The 17,010-nt window shown below is 37.4% G+C and overlaps 1 protein-coding gene across 4 annotated transcripts in view; it reads right to left on the bottom strand.

Moving 5' to 3' along the window:
* Positions 1 to 17,010, bottom strand: part of AP4E1 (adaptor related protein complex 4 subunit epsilon 1) — a 94,338-nt gene that overhangs the window by 29,235 nt on the left and 48,093 nt on the right. For 3 of the 4 annotated variants that reach the window (XM_060149827.1, XM_060149836.1, XM_060149846.1), the window contains exons 16-19: positions 15,610 to 15,733; positions 11,477 to 11,735; positions 1,606 to 2,163; positions 292 to 482 (exon numbers count right to left, since the gene is read on the bottom strand). In XM_060149827.1, coding sequence (XP_060005810.1) covers positions 292 to 482; positions 1,606 to 2,163; positions 11,477 to 11,735; positions 15,610 to 15,733 — 1,132 coding nt within the window. The remainder of the gene's footprint in view (positions 1 to 291; positions 483 to 1,605; positions 2,164 to 11,476; positions 11,736 to 15,609; positions 15,734 to 17,010) is intronic. The other variant, XM_060149857.1, reaches the window with a different exon arrangement.

Genomic DNA, 17,010 nt, shown 5'->3' with positions numbered 1-17,010 from the left:
CTCGGAAGTTCTCCAAGATCACCAGCCAACTCGAACCTATATCAGGTCCCACACTATAATGGCCCATCATATCATTTACTTCCTGTTCATAGCACAATTCACAATTATACATGCATTTATGTGATTGTTCGATGTCTCCTCCCTAGACTGAACACTCCCTAAACGCAGGGGTATGTGTAGTTTTGAGTTGTTACACTCCCTAGCACCTAGTACAGTGCTCTGTCCAGAGAAGAGGCCTAATAAATATTTGCTGAAGGAATAACTTGAATTAATATTCTAAAAAATATTTACCTAATGAAATCTAATAGTGATAAGTTTACTGAAAATTCGAGCTGAACAGAATGAGTATCCATCACTTGATAATTTATAAAACCAGAAAGATTCCCTTCTGTAAAAGGTTTTTCCATCTGCACACTGTATTGAAAGTTTCTGGTGCTTTCTGCTTCTATTACAGGCAAGCAGCATCCAGGTTGCTCAGTGATCTGTAAATAAAAGTAATGTAAGTATTGAAGAAGGGATCAATACAGGCTATCATATGAATAACTATTTTCTATTTAATTGAAGTGGTACAAAAGCATACAATTGTGAGATGTTAATAACAAGCCACACCATGAAGATAACTGACAACTTCACTTGAGAAAAATTCACTAGCACAGACAATTAAGAAATAATAATACATAGGTCAGAATTATGTAACAAATGGTATTACAATGAAAATGTCTGTATGGTTTAACAACAACAAAAAACAGATTAAACTCTAGTCATGTGTCTCTCAATACTAGCTAGTACCAGTTTTTTTCTTTTAATTAATTTATTTTTTTTGGCCGCATCAGGTCTTAGCTGTGGCATGCAGGATCTTCATTGAGGTATGTGGGATCGTTAAGGCATGCGGGATCTTTCACTGCGGCACGCAGGCTCTTCGCTGTGGTGCGTGGGCTTCTCTCTAGCTGTGGTGCACAGGCTCCAGGGCGTGCGGACTCTATAGTTCGCTGCATGCGGGCTCTTGTTGAGGCACATGAGCTCAGTAGTTGTGGTGCGCAGGTTTAGTTGCCCTGGGGCATGTGGGATCTTAGTTCCCTGACCAGGGATCGAACCTGTGTCCCTACATTGGAAGGTGGATTCTTTACCACTTGACCACCAGGGAAGTCCCTAGCACCAAATTTTTAAAGCTAGAAGAGTGCAAAAAAAAAAAATCTTTCCCTCTCATTCTCCACCCTTACTCAAGCTCTGGTGGTAAAGCTCAGACAACTGAATTGGGTTTTGTTTTGTGTTTTTAAGTTCCACAGGTGATTCTAATGCACATCTACAGTCAGGAACTTCTGCCCAGGTCAGGCCCAGGTAGTATCCCATTCAATATATTCTAGCTCATAGAATAAATTGGGTCAGTTTTCTCAGTCTTCCCCAATACATCTTTATTATGTTTCCTTGTCTCTTTTGAATAAATTTTTCCTACTTAAAATAATAAAACAATCTGTCACACCTTTAACTGTTTTTGCTAAAGAGGAAAGAAGGATGTGGGAGAAATTTACAAGCCATCAGATGAGTCAACAGCAGAAACACTAATGTTTCTTACACTAAGAAACATTAAGTAATTCATTGTCTTACCTTGAAATTTTCTGCAGGAGCAATTTCTAAGTTAGCACTTTTCAGTTCTGAAGCACTCTTATTAAAAACTGACCAGACCATCAACAAACACTCATCTTTCCAAATTTTGTAAGAAGACACTGATATGGTTTCATTATTACAGACCTCCATAAGATCTGAATGCATGTGTTCAGTAGTTTCTTCCAACAAAGAAACAGCTAAAGAGATTTCATTGGCAACTGAGGCTGCAGTGGACTGAGGAGGGTGAAAAACTTCCATGTTGTTATCAGCAAACAAAGAGGGTGTAGACAGCCTGCAATTTGAGATTTTCTCAACCAAGGGCAGTTCTGTGAGTGACTCAGAATCTAAAAGTTCTGAATTAAGAGAAAATTTCTTTACTTCTTTGTCTCCTCTATCCTGCAAATGATCCAAATAATAGTCTTCTTCATAAGTCACATTTGATGAAGAACTAAAGGAAGAACAGGTCATATTTTGAGCAGTGGTTGTTTGCCCGCTTTTGGTTTCCTTGACTTTTGATTTCCTTCTGAACTTGTGAGAAAGGGTATCTGCTTTTCCTAGCTGCAAAGATAAAACATAATAGAAAAAGAAACCATTCTACTAAGTCATGAGTTTTAAACTATTTTTTTATAATTTCAAATGAGCAATGTACTAACTTGCTAAGGTTCTACCTATAAAGCATAGATTAACAAAAATTCAGGGATGAATAAAATGTTAAGCCCTAAAATTCTGACAGCTACATAACTTTGAACTAGTAAGCTAAATCTATTTCTCACTAGAAACACATAAAATCAGAAAAAGAAATAACGTCAAAAAGTCAATCATGAACAATTCTAAAAACTTGTTAGACTTAAGAAAACTAGAGTACAGAACTGCACAAATTAAAAACAGTGAGAAAGCTAGCCATTTTTTGAGTTTCCAGAGTTGTCCTGTAGAAGCTAAGATACCCTCAAATACAGGGATGGGTCAAACTTTGGTTCAGTAATCTATAATAATCCTGTTTTCATGACCTGTGAGTCGATAAACAGGGAAGAAAAACTGACTTCACCTCAAGAATCAGCTAGTGTGGCTTACTGGAACACACGGCAGGAAAGAATTCTAAAAGTAACTAGGGATGTTTGGTACAGACTCAGGAGATGGGAACAGCAAACTTGTGATTCTTGCGCTAAGCCTCCCAAGGAAATGTCTGTGAATCCATCTAAGAAGAGTGATGGCTCAAGTGCCCCCTTGCCTCACAAAGTTCTATGTAGAATCAGTGCAGCAGACTGGGTCTACTTTAAGTTCATCCTCCTGGAGGCTTTAACACTGAGTGGCCATCTTTCACACGATTCTAGTTAACCAGAATTCTAGCTCTCTTCCAAGTCTCAGCAGCTAAGTTTGTCTCTTACCTTTCAATTCAGAAGCCAAAAAACAAGAACTAACATTATATTAACACAAAAATGAAAACAAGTTGGGGGACTTCCCTGGAGGTCCAGTGGTTAAGACTCCGCACTCCAGGTTTGATCCCTGGTTGGGGAACTAAGATCCCACATACCGCAACTAAGCCCATGTGCCACAACTACTGAGCCCATGTGCTCTAGAGCCTGTATAATGCAACTAGAGAGCCCGCACGCCACAACTAGAGAAGACCCATTGCAGCCATAATTAATTAATTAATTAATTTTAAAAGTTGGGCGTTTCGGGGGGAGGAGGACTTCCATTTCCAGTAGCCATGGGACTCGAATTAGATGTACATTAGACTGCTCAATATTGTTCCTCAGGTCACTGATGCTCTGGGTTGTTTTTTGTTTTGTCTTTTCTTTCTCTCTGTATTTTATTTTGGATAGTTTCTATTACTTTGTCTTCAAGTGTATTATCTTTACTTTTTAAAATATTTATTTATTTATTTATTTATTTGGATGTGCTGCATCTTAGCTGTGGCACACGGGATCTTCGTGGCAGCATGTGGGATCTTTTAGTTGCAGCATGCAGGATCCTTAGTTGCGGCACACGGGATCTTTAGTTGTAGGATGTAGGACCTAGTTCCCTGACCAGGGATCAAACCCGGACCCCCTGCATTGAGAGTGTGGAGTCTTAACCACTGGACCACCAGGGAAGTCCCCGATCTTTTCTTCTGCACTGTCTAATCTGCTGTTAGTTAGAATTAACACAAGCCAGAAGACACCAGACAGACATCTTTGTTAAATTACTTAAAGAAAAGAAACAGTCGGTTTCCGCAGAGCTGGAACTCCCAGCTCGGGGTCTCTTCCCTCTGCCGTCACGGAACTGCCCCGAGCGCGAGGGGAGGGCGGCCTCACTGAGGCTACCGGCTCTGGAGGGGCCCCAGTGGCCAAAGCCGCAACAGTCGTGGGGACAGCGGGCCGGCCATGTGGATGAAACGCTCTTGGTGCTGCAGCCAGGAGTCAGTGCTGTGCCTCTGAGGTGCAAGAGCCAACTTCAGGACACTGATCCACAAGAGACCTCCCAGCTCCACGTAATAACAAATGGCAAAATCTCCCAGAGATCTCCATCTCAACACCAACACCCAGCTTCACTCATCGACCAGCAAGCTACAGTGCTGGACACCCTATGACAAACATCTAGCAAGGAAGGAACACAACCCCACCTATTAGCAGAGAGGCTGCCTAAAATCATAATAAGGCCACAGACTCCCCAAAACACACCACCAGACATGGACCTGCCCACCAGAAGACAATATCCAGCCTCATCCACCAGAACACAGGCACTAGTCCCCTCCACCAGGAAGCCTACACAACCCACTGAACCAACTTTAGCCACTGGGGACAGACACCAAAAACAGGAACTACGAACCTGCAGCCTGAAAAAAGGAGACCCCAAACACAGTAAGATAAGCAAAAGGAAAAGACAGAAAAACACACAGCAGATGAAGGAACAAGGTAAAAACCCACCAGACCTAACAAATGAAGAGGAAATAGGCAGTCTACCTGAAAAAGAATTCAGAATAATGATAGTAAAGATGATCCAAAATCTTGTAAATAGAAGAGAGAAAATGCAAGAAACATTTAACAAGGACCTAGAAGAACTAAAGAGGAAACAAGCAACAATGAACAACACAATAAATGAAATTAAAAATACTCTAGAAGGGATCAATAGCAGAATAACTAAGGCAGAAGAACGGATAAGTGACCTGGAAGATAAAATAGTGGAAATAACTACTGCAGAGCAGAATAAAGAAAAAAGAATGCAAAGAACTGAGGACAGTCTCAGAACCTCTGGGACAACATTAAACGCACCAACATTCAAATTATAGGGGTCCCAGAAGAAGAAGAGAAAAAGAAAGGGACTGAGAAAATACTTGAAGAGATTATAGCTGAAAACTTCCCTAATATGGGAAAGGAAATAGTTAATCAAGTCCAGGAAGCACAGAGAGTCCCATACAGGATAAATCCAAAGAGAAACACGCCAAGACACATATTAATCAAACTGTCAAAAATTAAATACAAAGAAAACATATTAAAAGCAGCAAGGGAAAAACAAAAAATAACACACAAGGGAATCCCCATAAGGTTAACAGCTGATATTTCAGCAGAAACTCTGCAAGCCAGAAGGGACTGGCAGGACATATTTAAAGTGATGAAGGAGAAAAACCTACAACCAAGATTACTCTACCCAGCAAGGATCTCATTCAGATTTGATGGAGAAATTAAAACCTTTACAGACAAGCAAAAGCTGAGAGAGTTCAGCACACCAAACCAGCTTTACGACAAATGCTAAAGGAACTTCTCTAGGCAAGAAACACAAGAAAAAGAAAAGACCTACAATAACAAACCCAAAACAATTAAGAAAATGGGAATAGGAACATACATATTGATAATTACCTTAAATGTAAATGGACTAAATGCTCCCACCAAAAGACGCAGACTGGCTGAATGGATACAAAACCAAGACCCATATATATGCTGTCTACCAGAGACCCACTTCAGACCTAGGGACACATACAGACTGAAAGTGAGGGGATGGAAAAAGATATTCCATGCAAAGGGAAATCAAAAGAAAGCTGGAGCAGCAACTCTCATATCAGACAAAATAGACTTTAAAGCAAAGACTATTACCAGAGAAAAAGAAGGACACTACATAATGATCAAGGGATCAATCCAAGAAGAAATAACAATTGTAAATATTTATGCACCCAACATAGGAGCACCTTAATACATAAGGCAAATACTAACAGCCATTAAAGGGGAAATTGACAGTAACACATTCATAGTAGGGGACTTCAACACCCCACTTTCACCAATGGACATATCATCCAAAATGAAAATAAATAAGGAAACACAAGCTTTAAATGATACATTAAACAAGATGGACTTAATTGATATTTATAGGACATTCCATCCAAAATCAACAGAATACACATTTTTCTCAAGTGCTCATGGAACATTCTCCAGGATAGATCATATCCTGGATCACAAATCAAGCCTTGGTAAATTTAAGAAAATTGAAATTGTATCAGGTATCTTTTCTGACCACAATGCTATGAGACTAGATATCAATTACAGGAAAAGATCTGTAAAAATTACAAACACATGGAGGCTAAACAATACACTACTTAATAACGAAGTGATCACTGAAGAAATCAAGGAAGAAATTAAAAAATACCTAGAAACAAATGACAATAGAGACACGACGACCCAAAACCTATGGGATGCAGCAAAAGCAGTTCTAAGAGGGAAGTTTATAGCAATAAAATCCTACCTTAAGAAACAGGAAACATCTCGAATAAACAACCTAACCTTGCACCTAAAGCAATCAGAGAAAGAAGAACAAAAAAAACCCAAAGTTAGCAGAAGGAAGGAAATCATAATGAGCAGATCAAAAATAAATGAAACAGAAATGAAGGAAACAATAGCAAAGATCAATAAAACTAAAAGCTGTGTTCTTTGAGAAGATAAACAAAATTGATAAACCATTAGCCAGACTCATCAAGAAAAAAAGGGAGAAGACTCAAATCAATAGAATTAGAAATGAAAAAGGAGAAGTAACAACTGACACTGCAGATCATGAGAGATTACTACAAGCAACTCTATGCCAATAAAATGGACAACCTGAAAGAAATGGACAAATTCTTACAAAAGCACAACCTGCCAAGACTGAATCACAAAGAAATAGAAAATATGAACAGACCAATCACAAGTAATGAAATTGAAACTGAGAGTAAAAATCTTCCAAGAAACAAAAGCCCAGGACCAGATGGCTTCACAGGCGAATTCTATCAAATATTTAGAGAAGAGCTAACACCTATCCTTCTAAAACTCTTCCAAAATATAGCAGAGGGAGGAACACTCCCAAACTCATTCTACAAGGTCACCATCACCCTGATTCCAAACCAGACAAAGATGTCACAAAGAAAGAAAACTACAGGCCAATATCACTGATGAACATAGATGCAAAAATGCTCAACAAAATAATAGCAAACAGAATCCAACAGCACATTAAAAGGATCATACACCATGATCAAGTGGGGTTTATTTCAGGAAAGCAAGGATTCTTCAATATACACAAATCAATCAATGTGATACACCATATTAACAAATTGAAGGAGAAAAACCATATGATCATCTCAATAGATGCAGAGAAAGCTTTCAACAAAATTCAACACCCATTTATGATAAAAACCCTGCAGAAAGTAGGCATAGAGGGAACTTTCCTCCACATAGTAAAGGCCATATATGACAAACCCACAGCCAACATCATCCTCAATGGTGAAAAACTGAAAAAATTCCCACTAAGATCAGGAACAAGACAAGGTTGCCCACTCTCACCACTCTTATTCAACATAGTTTTGGAAGTTTTAGCCACAGCAATCAGAGAAGAAAAGGAAATAAAAGGAATCCAAATCAGAGAAGAAGAAATAAAGCTGTCACTGTATGCAGATGACATGACACTATAATAGAGAATCCTGAAGATGCTACCAGAAAACTACTAGAAATAATCAATGAATTTGTAGCAGTAAAGTAGCAGAATATAAAATTAATGCACAGAAATCTCTTGCATTCCTATACACTAATGATGAAAAATTTGAAAGTGAAATTAAGAAAACACTCCCATTTACCACTGCAACAAAAAGAATAAAATATCTAGGAATAAACCTACCTAAGGAGACAAAGGACCTGTATGCAGAAAATTATAAGACACTGATGAAAGAAATTAAAGATGATACAAATAGATGGAGAGATATATCATGTTCTTGGATTAGAAGAATCAACATTGTGAAAATGACTCTACTATCCAAAGCAATCTACAGATTCAATGCAATCCCTATCAAACTACCACTGGCATTTTTCACAGAACTAGAACAAAAATTTTCACAATTTGTATGGAAACACAAAAGACCCTGAATAGCCAAAGCAATCTTGAGAATGAAAAACGGAGCTGGAGGAATCAGGCTCCCTGACTTCAGACTATACTACAAAGCTACAGTAATCAAGACAGTATGGGACTGGCACAAAAACAGAAATACAGATCATGGAACAGGATAGAAAACCCAGAGATAAACCCACACGCATATTGTCACCTTATCTTTGATAAAGGAGGCAGGAATGTACAGTGGAGAAAGACAGCCTCTTCAAGTGGTGCTGGGAAAACTGGACAGGTACATGTAATAGTATGAGATTAGAACACTCCCTAACACCATACACAAAATAAGCTCAAAATGGATTAAAGACCTAAATGTAAGGCCAGAAACTATCAAACTCTTAGAGGAAAACATAGGCAGAACACTCTATGACATAAATCACAGCAAGATCATTTTTGACCTACCTCCTAGAGAAATGGAAATAAAAACAAAAATAAACGAATGGGACCTAATGAAACTTCAAAGCTTTTGCACAGCAAAGGAAACCATAAACAAGACCAAAAGACAACCCTCAGAATGGGAGAAAATATTTGCAAACGAAGCAACTGACAAAGGATTAATCTCCAAAATTTACAAGCAGCTCATGCAGCTCAATAACAAAAAAACAAACAACCCAATCCAAAAATGGGCAAAGACCTAAATAGACATTTCTCCAAAGAAGATATACAGATTGCCAACAAACACATGAAAGAATGCTCAACATCATTAATCATTAGAGAAATGCAAATCAAAACTACAATGAGATATCATCTCACACCGGTCAAAATGGCCATCATCAAAAAATTTAGAAACAATAAATGCTGGAGAGGGTGTGGAGAAAAGGGAACACTCTTGCATTGCTGGTGGGAATGTGAATTGGTACAGCCACTATGGAGAACAGTTTGGAGGTTCCTTAAAAAACTACAAATAGAACTGCCATATGACCGAGCAATCCCACTACTGGGCATATACCCTGAGAAAACCATCATTCAAAAAGAGTCATGTACCAAAATGTTCACTGCAGCTCTATTTACAATAGCCAGGAGATGGAAGCAACCTAAGTGTCCATCATCGGACAAATGGATAAAGAAGATGTGGCACATATATACAATGGAATATTACTTAGCCATAAAAAGAAATGAAATTTGAGTTATCTGTAGTGAGGTGGATGGACCTAGAGTCTGTTATACAGAGTGAGGTAAGTCAGAAAGAGAAAGACAAATACCATATGCTAACACATATATATGGAATCTAAGAAAAAAAATGTCATGAAGAACCTAAGGGTAAGATGGGAATACAGACACAGACCTACTAGAGGATGGACTTGAGGATATGGGGAGGGGGAAGGGTAAGCTGTGACAAAGTGAGAGAGTGGCATGGTCATATATACAGTACCAAACGTAAAACAGACAGCTAGTGGAAAGCAGCCGCATAGCACAGGGAGATCAGCTCGGTGCTTTGTGACCACCTAGAGGGGTGGGATAGGGAGGGTGGGAGACGCAAGAGGGAAGAGATATGGGAACATATATATATGTATAACTGATTCACTTTGTTATAAAGCAGAAACTAACACACCATTGTAAAGCAATTATACTCCAATAAAGATGTAAAAAAAAAAAAAAAAAAGAAACAGTCAACCTCAGGTTCACAGCCCAGAGAAAATACTTTTTTAAATGACGGTGAAATAAAACGCAAAGATGGGAAGAGAAAAAAAAAAACCTTAACCCCTACAGTGAACTATGTAAAAAAATTAACTGAAAATGGACCACAGACCTAAAAGCTAGTTAAAATGAAATACTCAGTACAGCCTAGATCTATGTAACTGAGAACTTTAAACACTAGGAAAGTCAGAAGAGAATAGGATTGCTAGAGAAAAGCAGCCATGCAGAAGGACTTATGGTACAGATGAAGCATATCCAGTGCCAATGCTGTCTGCTTTGCCCGAGTGAGAGAGGAAAAGTTGGGGATGAGGGGTAAGAGAATACATGCTAATTTTATGTAATTATTTGCTTCCCCTCCTTTCTGCAAGGTGCCATCTGAGTTATAGCTCCTCACAGAATTCATGGCCCCATAAAACAGGGAAATAACCTCTTTTTTTTTTTTTCAACTATTCTAGTGATAGCTGAGGAGACAAGAAAAATGTAAAGGGGTAACCCAAAAAGGATTTAACCTAACTTAAATAGAAAAACATCCTAATTACATTTCTGATTTCAAGCCCACTACAAAAAAGTCTGGTAATTAATTTATCACCCTGAATGTTGTCCAGGGAAATACTCTAAGTGAAAGCTATGCACTTCGTTGAGAAGGCAGGAATCCTTCAACACCAGCAATGAGGTTCACAAATCAGGGCTCCATAAGCCTGGATGCACTCTGAACTTGATGCACTCTGACCACTGAGAACTTGCCCTATCAGTGCCAGATCACTCTCTGGTACCCTCAGCACCGCCTGCTGGAACAGCTCAAAGACCCAAAATCAGTCACTCTGCTGCTGAACTACAAATGCTGACTGAAACAGTATTAAGATACTTAGTAATACTTTTAGGCTGAATTTGCTTTTTCTCAGAAATGAATATCAAGTGAAAAAAGTGGGGTCTGGAAAAGAAAGAGATACAGGCAAAGAGTGTAGCCTAGAGACTGGCCTAGTGTTGACAGAGATGAAGGGAAATTCCACCAAGGGAAATGGAGGATGAAAGAATTATGATGATGTAAAACTGAAGAAAATATAGCTCTAATCACAGTTTTGCACTAGGTGGGATCATCTGCCCACCAAACAGGAAATTACATGTGGAATTCTCAGATACTCAAAAATAGCACTTGTCCTTCACTCCAGTTTTTTATTTTTTTACTAAGAGAATAATATATCAGCATAAAAAGTTTTGAAAATAATAATCATAATGTCTGAATATAATTTTCATTTTTGTATAATTCCTTTCAACCTCAATATACTTTTACTTAACAGTTTTAAGCAAGGTATAAGTAAAACTTCATATTCTTCTTTTTTTGCTTAATAAGTATTAATTTTACAATGCAATATTTATCATTTTTAATGACGAAGTAATAATCAGAGCTAATATAATTTATGTACCAATTCTCCTGTTAGGATATCAAAATTGATTCCTCTTTTTCACTATTAAAAATACCATTTTAAGAAGTACTTTTTCCATAGACATATCAATATTGTTGAACTATTACTATTGGTAATATTTCCATCAAGTCCCCTTTCCACTGAGACCTGTCCTCTCCACCAATGGGGGTGAGAATACACATGGTCATATTTTTAACTTAATTTGGACCCGGACTCTTGCCCCAGCTGACTGGACTAAAGAGAATACCTGACTGAAGCTGAGCCAATTAGATTTTCTCTTTCAGGAATATAAAAGGTATGTCACTGGTGGCTCTGGAGCTGGGGAAGCCATTCCTACCATGTGTATAGATAACAGTCACGAGCTTTTGTAGGGCCAGTTTTTTTGTTCAAAACAGGGAACACAGATTCTCAAAGGAATATAACTGACTACTCACCAAATTGATTGTACTTTCTGATCCTAGCCCAACAAATAATGATGATGCCAGCAGCTGCTTTTCTTTCTCTTCTTTAGATTGGGTAAGGGCTTGAGATTGATCGTTTTTTGTTATAATTTGATCTACATTCTCCATTATTATATTCTCTTGAGGGACTGGCAGAGCTTCTGTTTCATCACCAGTTTTGCTTTCCTTCTTGGGAAGATAGCCCTCTTTCCCCCACAATTTCTTTATACCTTCCAGCTTCAAGCTATTTGTCCTAAGGAGATTGATAATGAAATCAAGTCAATTTAAATAATTGCTAAATACTTACCTTCTTGAGGCGTTTTTAAAAACACATCATTGTCATGACCTTTTAGAAATAGCTTTCATATTATATTCTACGTGCCAGAAATAAAACCTAGATCTTTAGATTTTATTTTAGTTATAGCCAACCTCCCCTAACTCTCCAGCCAAAAGATTTAAGGCAACAGAACTCTAGACTTAGTTAAAAATTTCAGATTATTTAATTTTCATTTAATTCCTTGAATAAGATGTCCAAAAATAGAACTACTGTAAATCAGTTCCTTTCACCTATTGACTTTTCAAAACTACCTTTAATTCTGATGGGTTAAAGATCAGAAATGATATAAGTTTCATACCTATAATCACTCAGTGAAGGAATTAACACTACATAAATTCACTACATAAAATCCTGTTGAGAGCAAAAAAAAAAAAAAAATCATTCAAATCTACTCCTATGTGTAAATTTACCTTTAATCCACAAGGTTTTCTTAATATGGGCACAAGCTACACTTTCAACTATTATAAATGTACATTTATAAAAATGAATGAAGAAAATGTAGATGAAAATGTAGAAGAAAACAGTAGTATTTTTGGAAAAAGCATGAAGGTTAGGAGTTTTTTTTATACCTGAGATGAAAAAGAATAAAGTTGTGATTAGAATTAGGTCTCACCTACTCTTGTCCCAAAAGCTACAGCTGTGAATCATAAGTGCAGGCTGAAACAACCAAAGACTGCCTCTATTGTTTTCATATAAGAACCATGTGTCCTTGGCACTGGCTCATTTAAGCATCCCTCTCATGATCCAAAACTGAATTTTTAAAATTTGTACTACAAAATAGGCAGATCGTGAAATGAATCTAAAAGAAGGATTCAGAAATGTCTGTACTAACTATTATTCCATTTTAATTTGTTGGAATCATGGTCAGTTTGATTTTCTGTAGTATGCCAGAAACAAAAACAGATCATTATACTTCATACTGAGTGAAGAACTAATGCTATTAAGTACCAACTGGCTAAAAGAAAGTCTAATGTTAATAAAGAACGCCCTATAGGGAATTAGTCCATGCCTACTCAATGAATTTTACTGTTGAATGTTCCTTTACAAATATCTTCATTCATCCCTTTCTTTCAGGTACCAAAAGAGTTTTCTAAAAAGTTAAAAAAAAAACTGTTAGTTATCTATCAAACCTCTTAGAAGAAAACAGGTTGATCTTGTGTGAGCAGACAAAAAAGTCATCAGGGGAACCCCTAAAATGACCCCAGCACTTCTAGGATGCTCAACAGCAACAACTCAAAAGGATTCATGAATGCCCACAGCAGGATTACAGTGTTTTTTGTAACCCTGCTTACCAAAACATATCCTTTAATTATTGGGGGTGGGGGGGATAAAAAAGAGCAACTCCCCAAATGATTCAAATATTAAACTAAAAAAAGGCAGGTGTGGTAGACCCTGGGATGTTCCATCCAGATCCCCCTTCAATGAAGGACTTTGTTGGCGCAGCTGTTAGGAGCATAGCACCCTTAGGGATTTGCCTCAGTTGCAGAGAGTCACCTCAGTTGCAGATCATGCCCTTTTCCAGGGCAGCCCATATCCAATAATTGATGAACGGAAGTATAGAGTCCTGGCCACCCATTTTAGCCTAACTTAGGACAGCTCAGATGGGCCATTCTAGTTTCAGAGCTTCCTATGGGGTCAGCAGACACTGTTGTTGGCACTGCGTTGCTTAACTTCTTCCTCTGCCCAAACCCTCTTCTTTTCCTTTCCTTCCACAGTTGTTGATGCCAAGGGCACTCCTTAATATTCTGCATGCTAAATTCCATCTTGGAATGCACTCCCCAGGGAATTCAACCCACAATAACAGGCAAAAATGAGAAGGGGAAGAAAAAGGAGCCTGAATACATGCCTATTATCAACATAAATTTTCACTGTCATGCATTACATACAGAAAGTCTAAAAAGGAGGTAGATAAATAAGAGAGCAGCATAAAACCATTTCATACACAAAATATGCCTCTTTATGATATGAAACATAAAAAATTTTTAAACATAAGTCATCTTTGCCTGGATTTTGACAACAATAATATTATAATTCATGGTTTTATACAGTATACCTTTGTGTTGTTTTTAATCAGACCATTCAAACACAGATGTAGATTACGGCCAAGCAATCTTCAAAAGATTAGGAATGTACTTTGAGCTCTAGAAATTCCCATTTGTGGTAGGGTGCTGCTCTGTAATAGGGCTTAAGGTAAGAAATGCTAAATTGGGCTTGCCCCACTTTATTCTCAGCTTGCCAGAGACTGCAGAAGAACGATCACCTTCTCTCTAAAGCTGATACACCTCACCAATTACCACTTAGGTTCCTAATCTGAAATAATGTGTGAGCTGTGGTCCTCTTTGGAAAGAAATTTTAAATTCATCCCTCATGTTGCACTTCATGGTAATCCAGCATATGTATAATTCCTGAGCAGCTTTGCCAAATGTCATTTCTCTGAGGGTAGTACATGTACACATACAGGATTTACAAGGCCCTGTCAAGTCCCCCAGATCCTAGTTCAATACTAAAAAAGCAGATGCCATCATCTGTTGTGCAGGCAAAAGGGACTACGTTTCCTCCCTGGGTTTGGAGGGTTTCTGTCTCTCCTTCCCTTGCCCCTCTATTCCCTGTTTGAGGCACTTAATTGCTATCACCACCACCATCACATGCTCACAAACCGTATCTGCTCCCCATGCTTATAATACTGAAATTAAATGTCTGGGAAAGAAAAGGGTGTCAACAGAGCAGGAAAAAAACGCTAAGAAAGAGATTTTGAACTTATGCCATTTCAATCAGCATATCATTCTACATTCCTCATAATCTATGTGTCATTTTTCTGATAAATACTTCTTATAACCATATCACTGGAAGACTGACAAATGCAAAGACTAACATAAAATAACGTTACTGAGTCTGTTCAAATGTCATCTTTCAAAGTTGTCACCTTTGAGATTTTATCATTTATTCTAACAATGTTGCCATTTCTCAAAACATTTTTGAACTCTTAGAAGAAGCTCCTTCACAAACAAGAAAGCCATTTTCATTACTTTATGTCACATTGGTATACTGACCAAAGTTATCCAGCTTGACTACTAATTTTATGTAGTAAATTCAGCTTTTGGATAATAACAATAATGATAGCAATGACAATTATTAATTTTAGTAGCTACCATTTATCAATCATTTATTACGTACTGGGTTGTATGAGGCACTTTACATACATTATCTCATTTTATTAACTTAATCATATTTCTAGTAATTTATTCATATTTCCAAAATCAAAATTTACCTAAAAAGGATGAAGATTTGACTCCATGTTAAGACATTTAGAAAAATGTATCACCAATTTTCAAGGTGGCTGGAAAGAAGCTCTGAAAGTATTCTGAACAAAGTACACAGCTTTCTCAAGTGAAGTCCATCATCTTTATGTTCATCTATATATTCGTCAATCTTCCAATGAGATGGTTATAAGAAGTATATTGAGGAATGCAGAATGATATGAACAGTCACCTCACTGGGTATATGAGTTCTGATACATTTCTTTAAAATGTGTGTGTGTGTGTATGCATGATGTGTAGTAATAACACACACATCATTACTATGTGTAAAGCTTGTATACATTCTATACTGTCTTGGAAGTAAGCAAGCTCTCTTAAAGTACAAGGACAGGCTATACACTATCAATACCTTGAGAGCAATAAATAGAAACAGCTGAAACAACAACCCATGCAGAATTTAGCTTTCAGGAATCCTTCAACATGTAAAGACATTTAAACACTCCCATGTTCTCAATTTTAAGAAAGGAACTTACTCTTTTAGCCCGGTCTCTGTACTATTCCCAGATGTATCTGAACCAAGAGAAATGCCAGCAGGAGACTGTCGTCCAGAGAAGCCAGATGAAGAAAAGGAGAGTCCATATGGTTCAAAACTGAGAACTAGAATTTTAAAACAACAACAGAGGTTCATATTTAAAACAAAGCAAAAATTATGAAAAAAAAGCAAAATATAAAATAATAGAAAACTAGAATCCAGTGATAATTTTTAAACTGGAAGGGACTTTGGAAATGATCTAATCAAATATTTATAGCAATAATAATAAAGCAGCTATGATTTATTAAATCTCTACTACAGTCTTCATACAATTAGTTAATCAAAGACAGTCTTTCATTTTTCTTTTTACCACCCTTAAAAGCTAAAAAAGAATTCAATTAGGAAAGACAACTGATAAATGAGGTCTACTGAAAAGTTGCTGCTCTCATGCAAAAATGTTTAATGAACTATGAATGAAGACCTGACCATGTTTCTGTTTAACAAAATACTCTTAGGCACATTCCTGTACCAACTGGACTGATGGAGCCCTCAATGTGAAATCCCCCTTACTGACAAAGAACAAGGTTTACCCAGGTTCAGATTCCTTTGCGTCTGTATACCCAAATGAATTCAATCAGAGCCATAAAATTCATATTGTTATTGTGGTAGAGTAGATACCGATATCCGCTTTCCTCTTCTTTCTAAGCTACAGAACCTTCAATTCTTAGCTAGGTACATGGCCACCCAGAAAAGAGATGACATTTCCAGACTCCTGTGCCATGTGACTGAATTCTGACCAATGAAATTATATACACATTTTGTGTACAACTTCTGGGAGGAATCCTCCTGGAAGAAAAAACTTCCTCTCTCCCTTCCTCTTTTATGTTCATAAAAAACCATCATCAATACTAGGCTGCCTACTTCTGGATTTCATTAATGGAAAAGAGCAATAACCCTCCGCCTTGTATAAAGCCCTGCTTTCTGTTTTCTAATATGCTATTTAGCTAAACTTAATCCTAACTGGCACATTATCTCTTTGGACTGTCTGGATTATAATACAAAGGACCTTCTTAAATCATAAAAAGTATCTTAGAAAATAAAATGTGAACTTCTGTAATTATTATCCTCATCTTACAAATGAGAAATCTGTGGCAAAGAGCTTGCCAAAAAGTCACCGAAGAGTACAAAGACAAGAAATGAAAGAGGCAAATGAGAAATCAGATACTCTGGTTCCAGAACTGCACTCTCAACCATTATATTACACTGTCTCCTTCAAAGGCAACAGCACCTAATCCAAAGAGTACTAAATAAATTAGCTTGTGTGTTAGCTAAATGAATGATATGACTGTTCACTATAAAAAAATAATGGGCTAATTAATAAACAGGTAAAGGGTTCAGACTA

This window comes from Lagenorhynchus albirostris, chromosome 1, assembly GCF_949774975.1.
Source record: "Lagenorhynchus albirostris chromosome 1, mLagAlb1.1, whole genome shotgun sequence".
NCBI lineage: Eukaryota > Metazoa > Chordata > Mammalia > Artiodactyla > Delphinidae > Lagenorhynchus > Lagenorhynchus albirostris.
The sequence above is the reverse complement of the archived record's forward strand: the minus strand, read 5'-3'. Positions and strand labels throughout refer to the sequence as shown.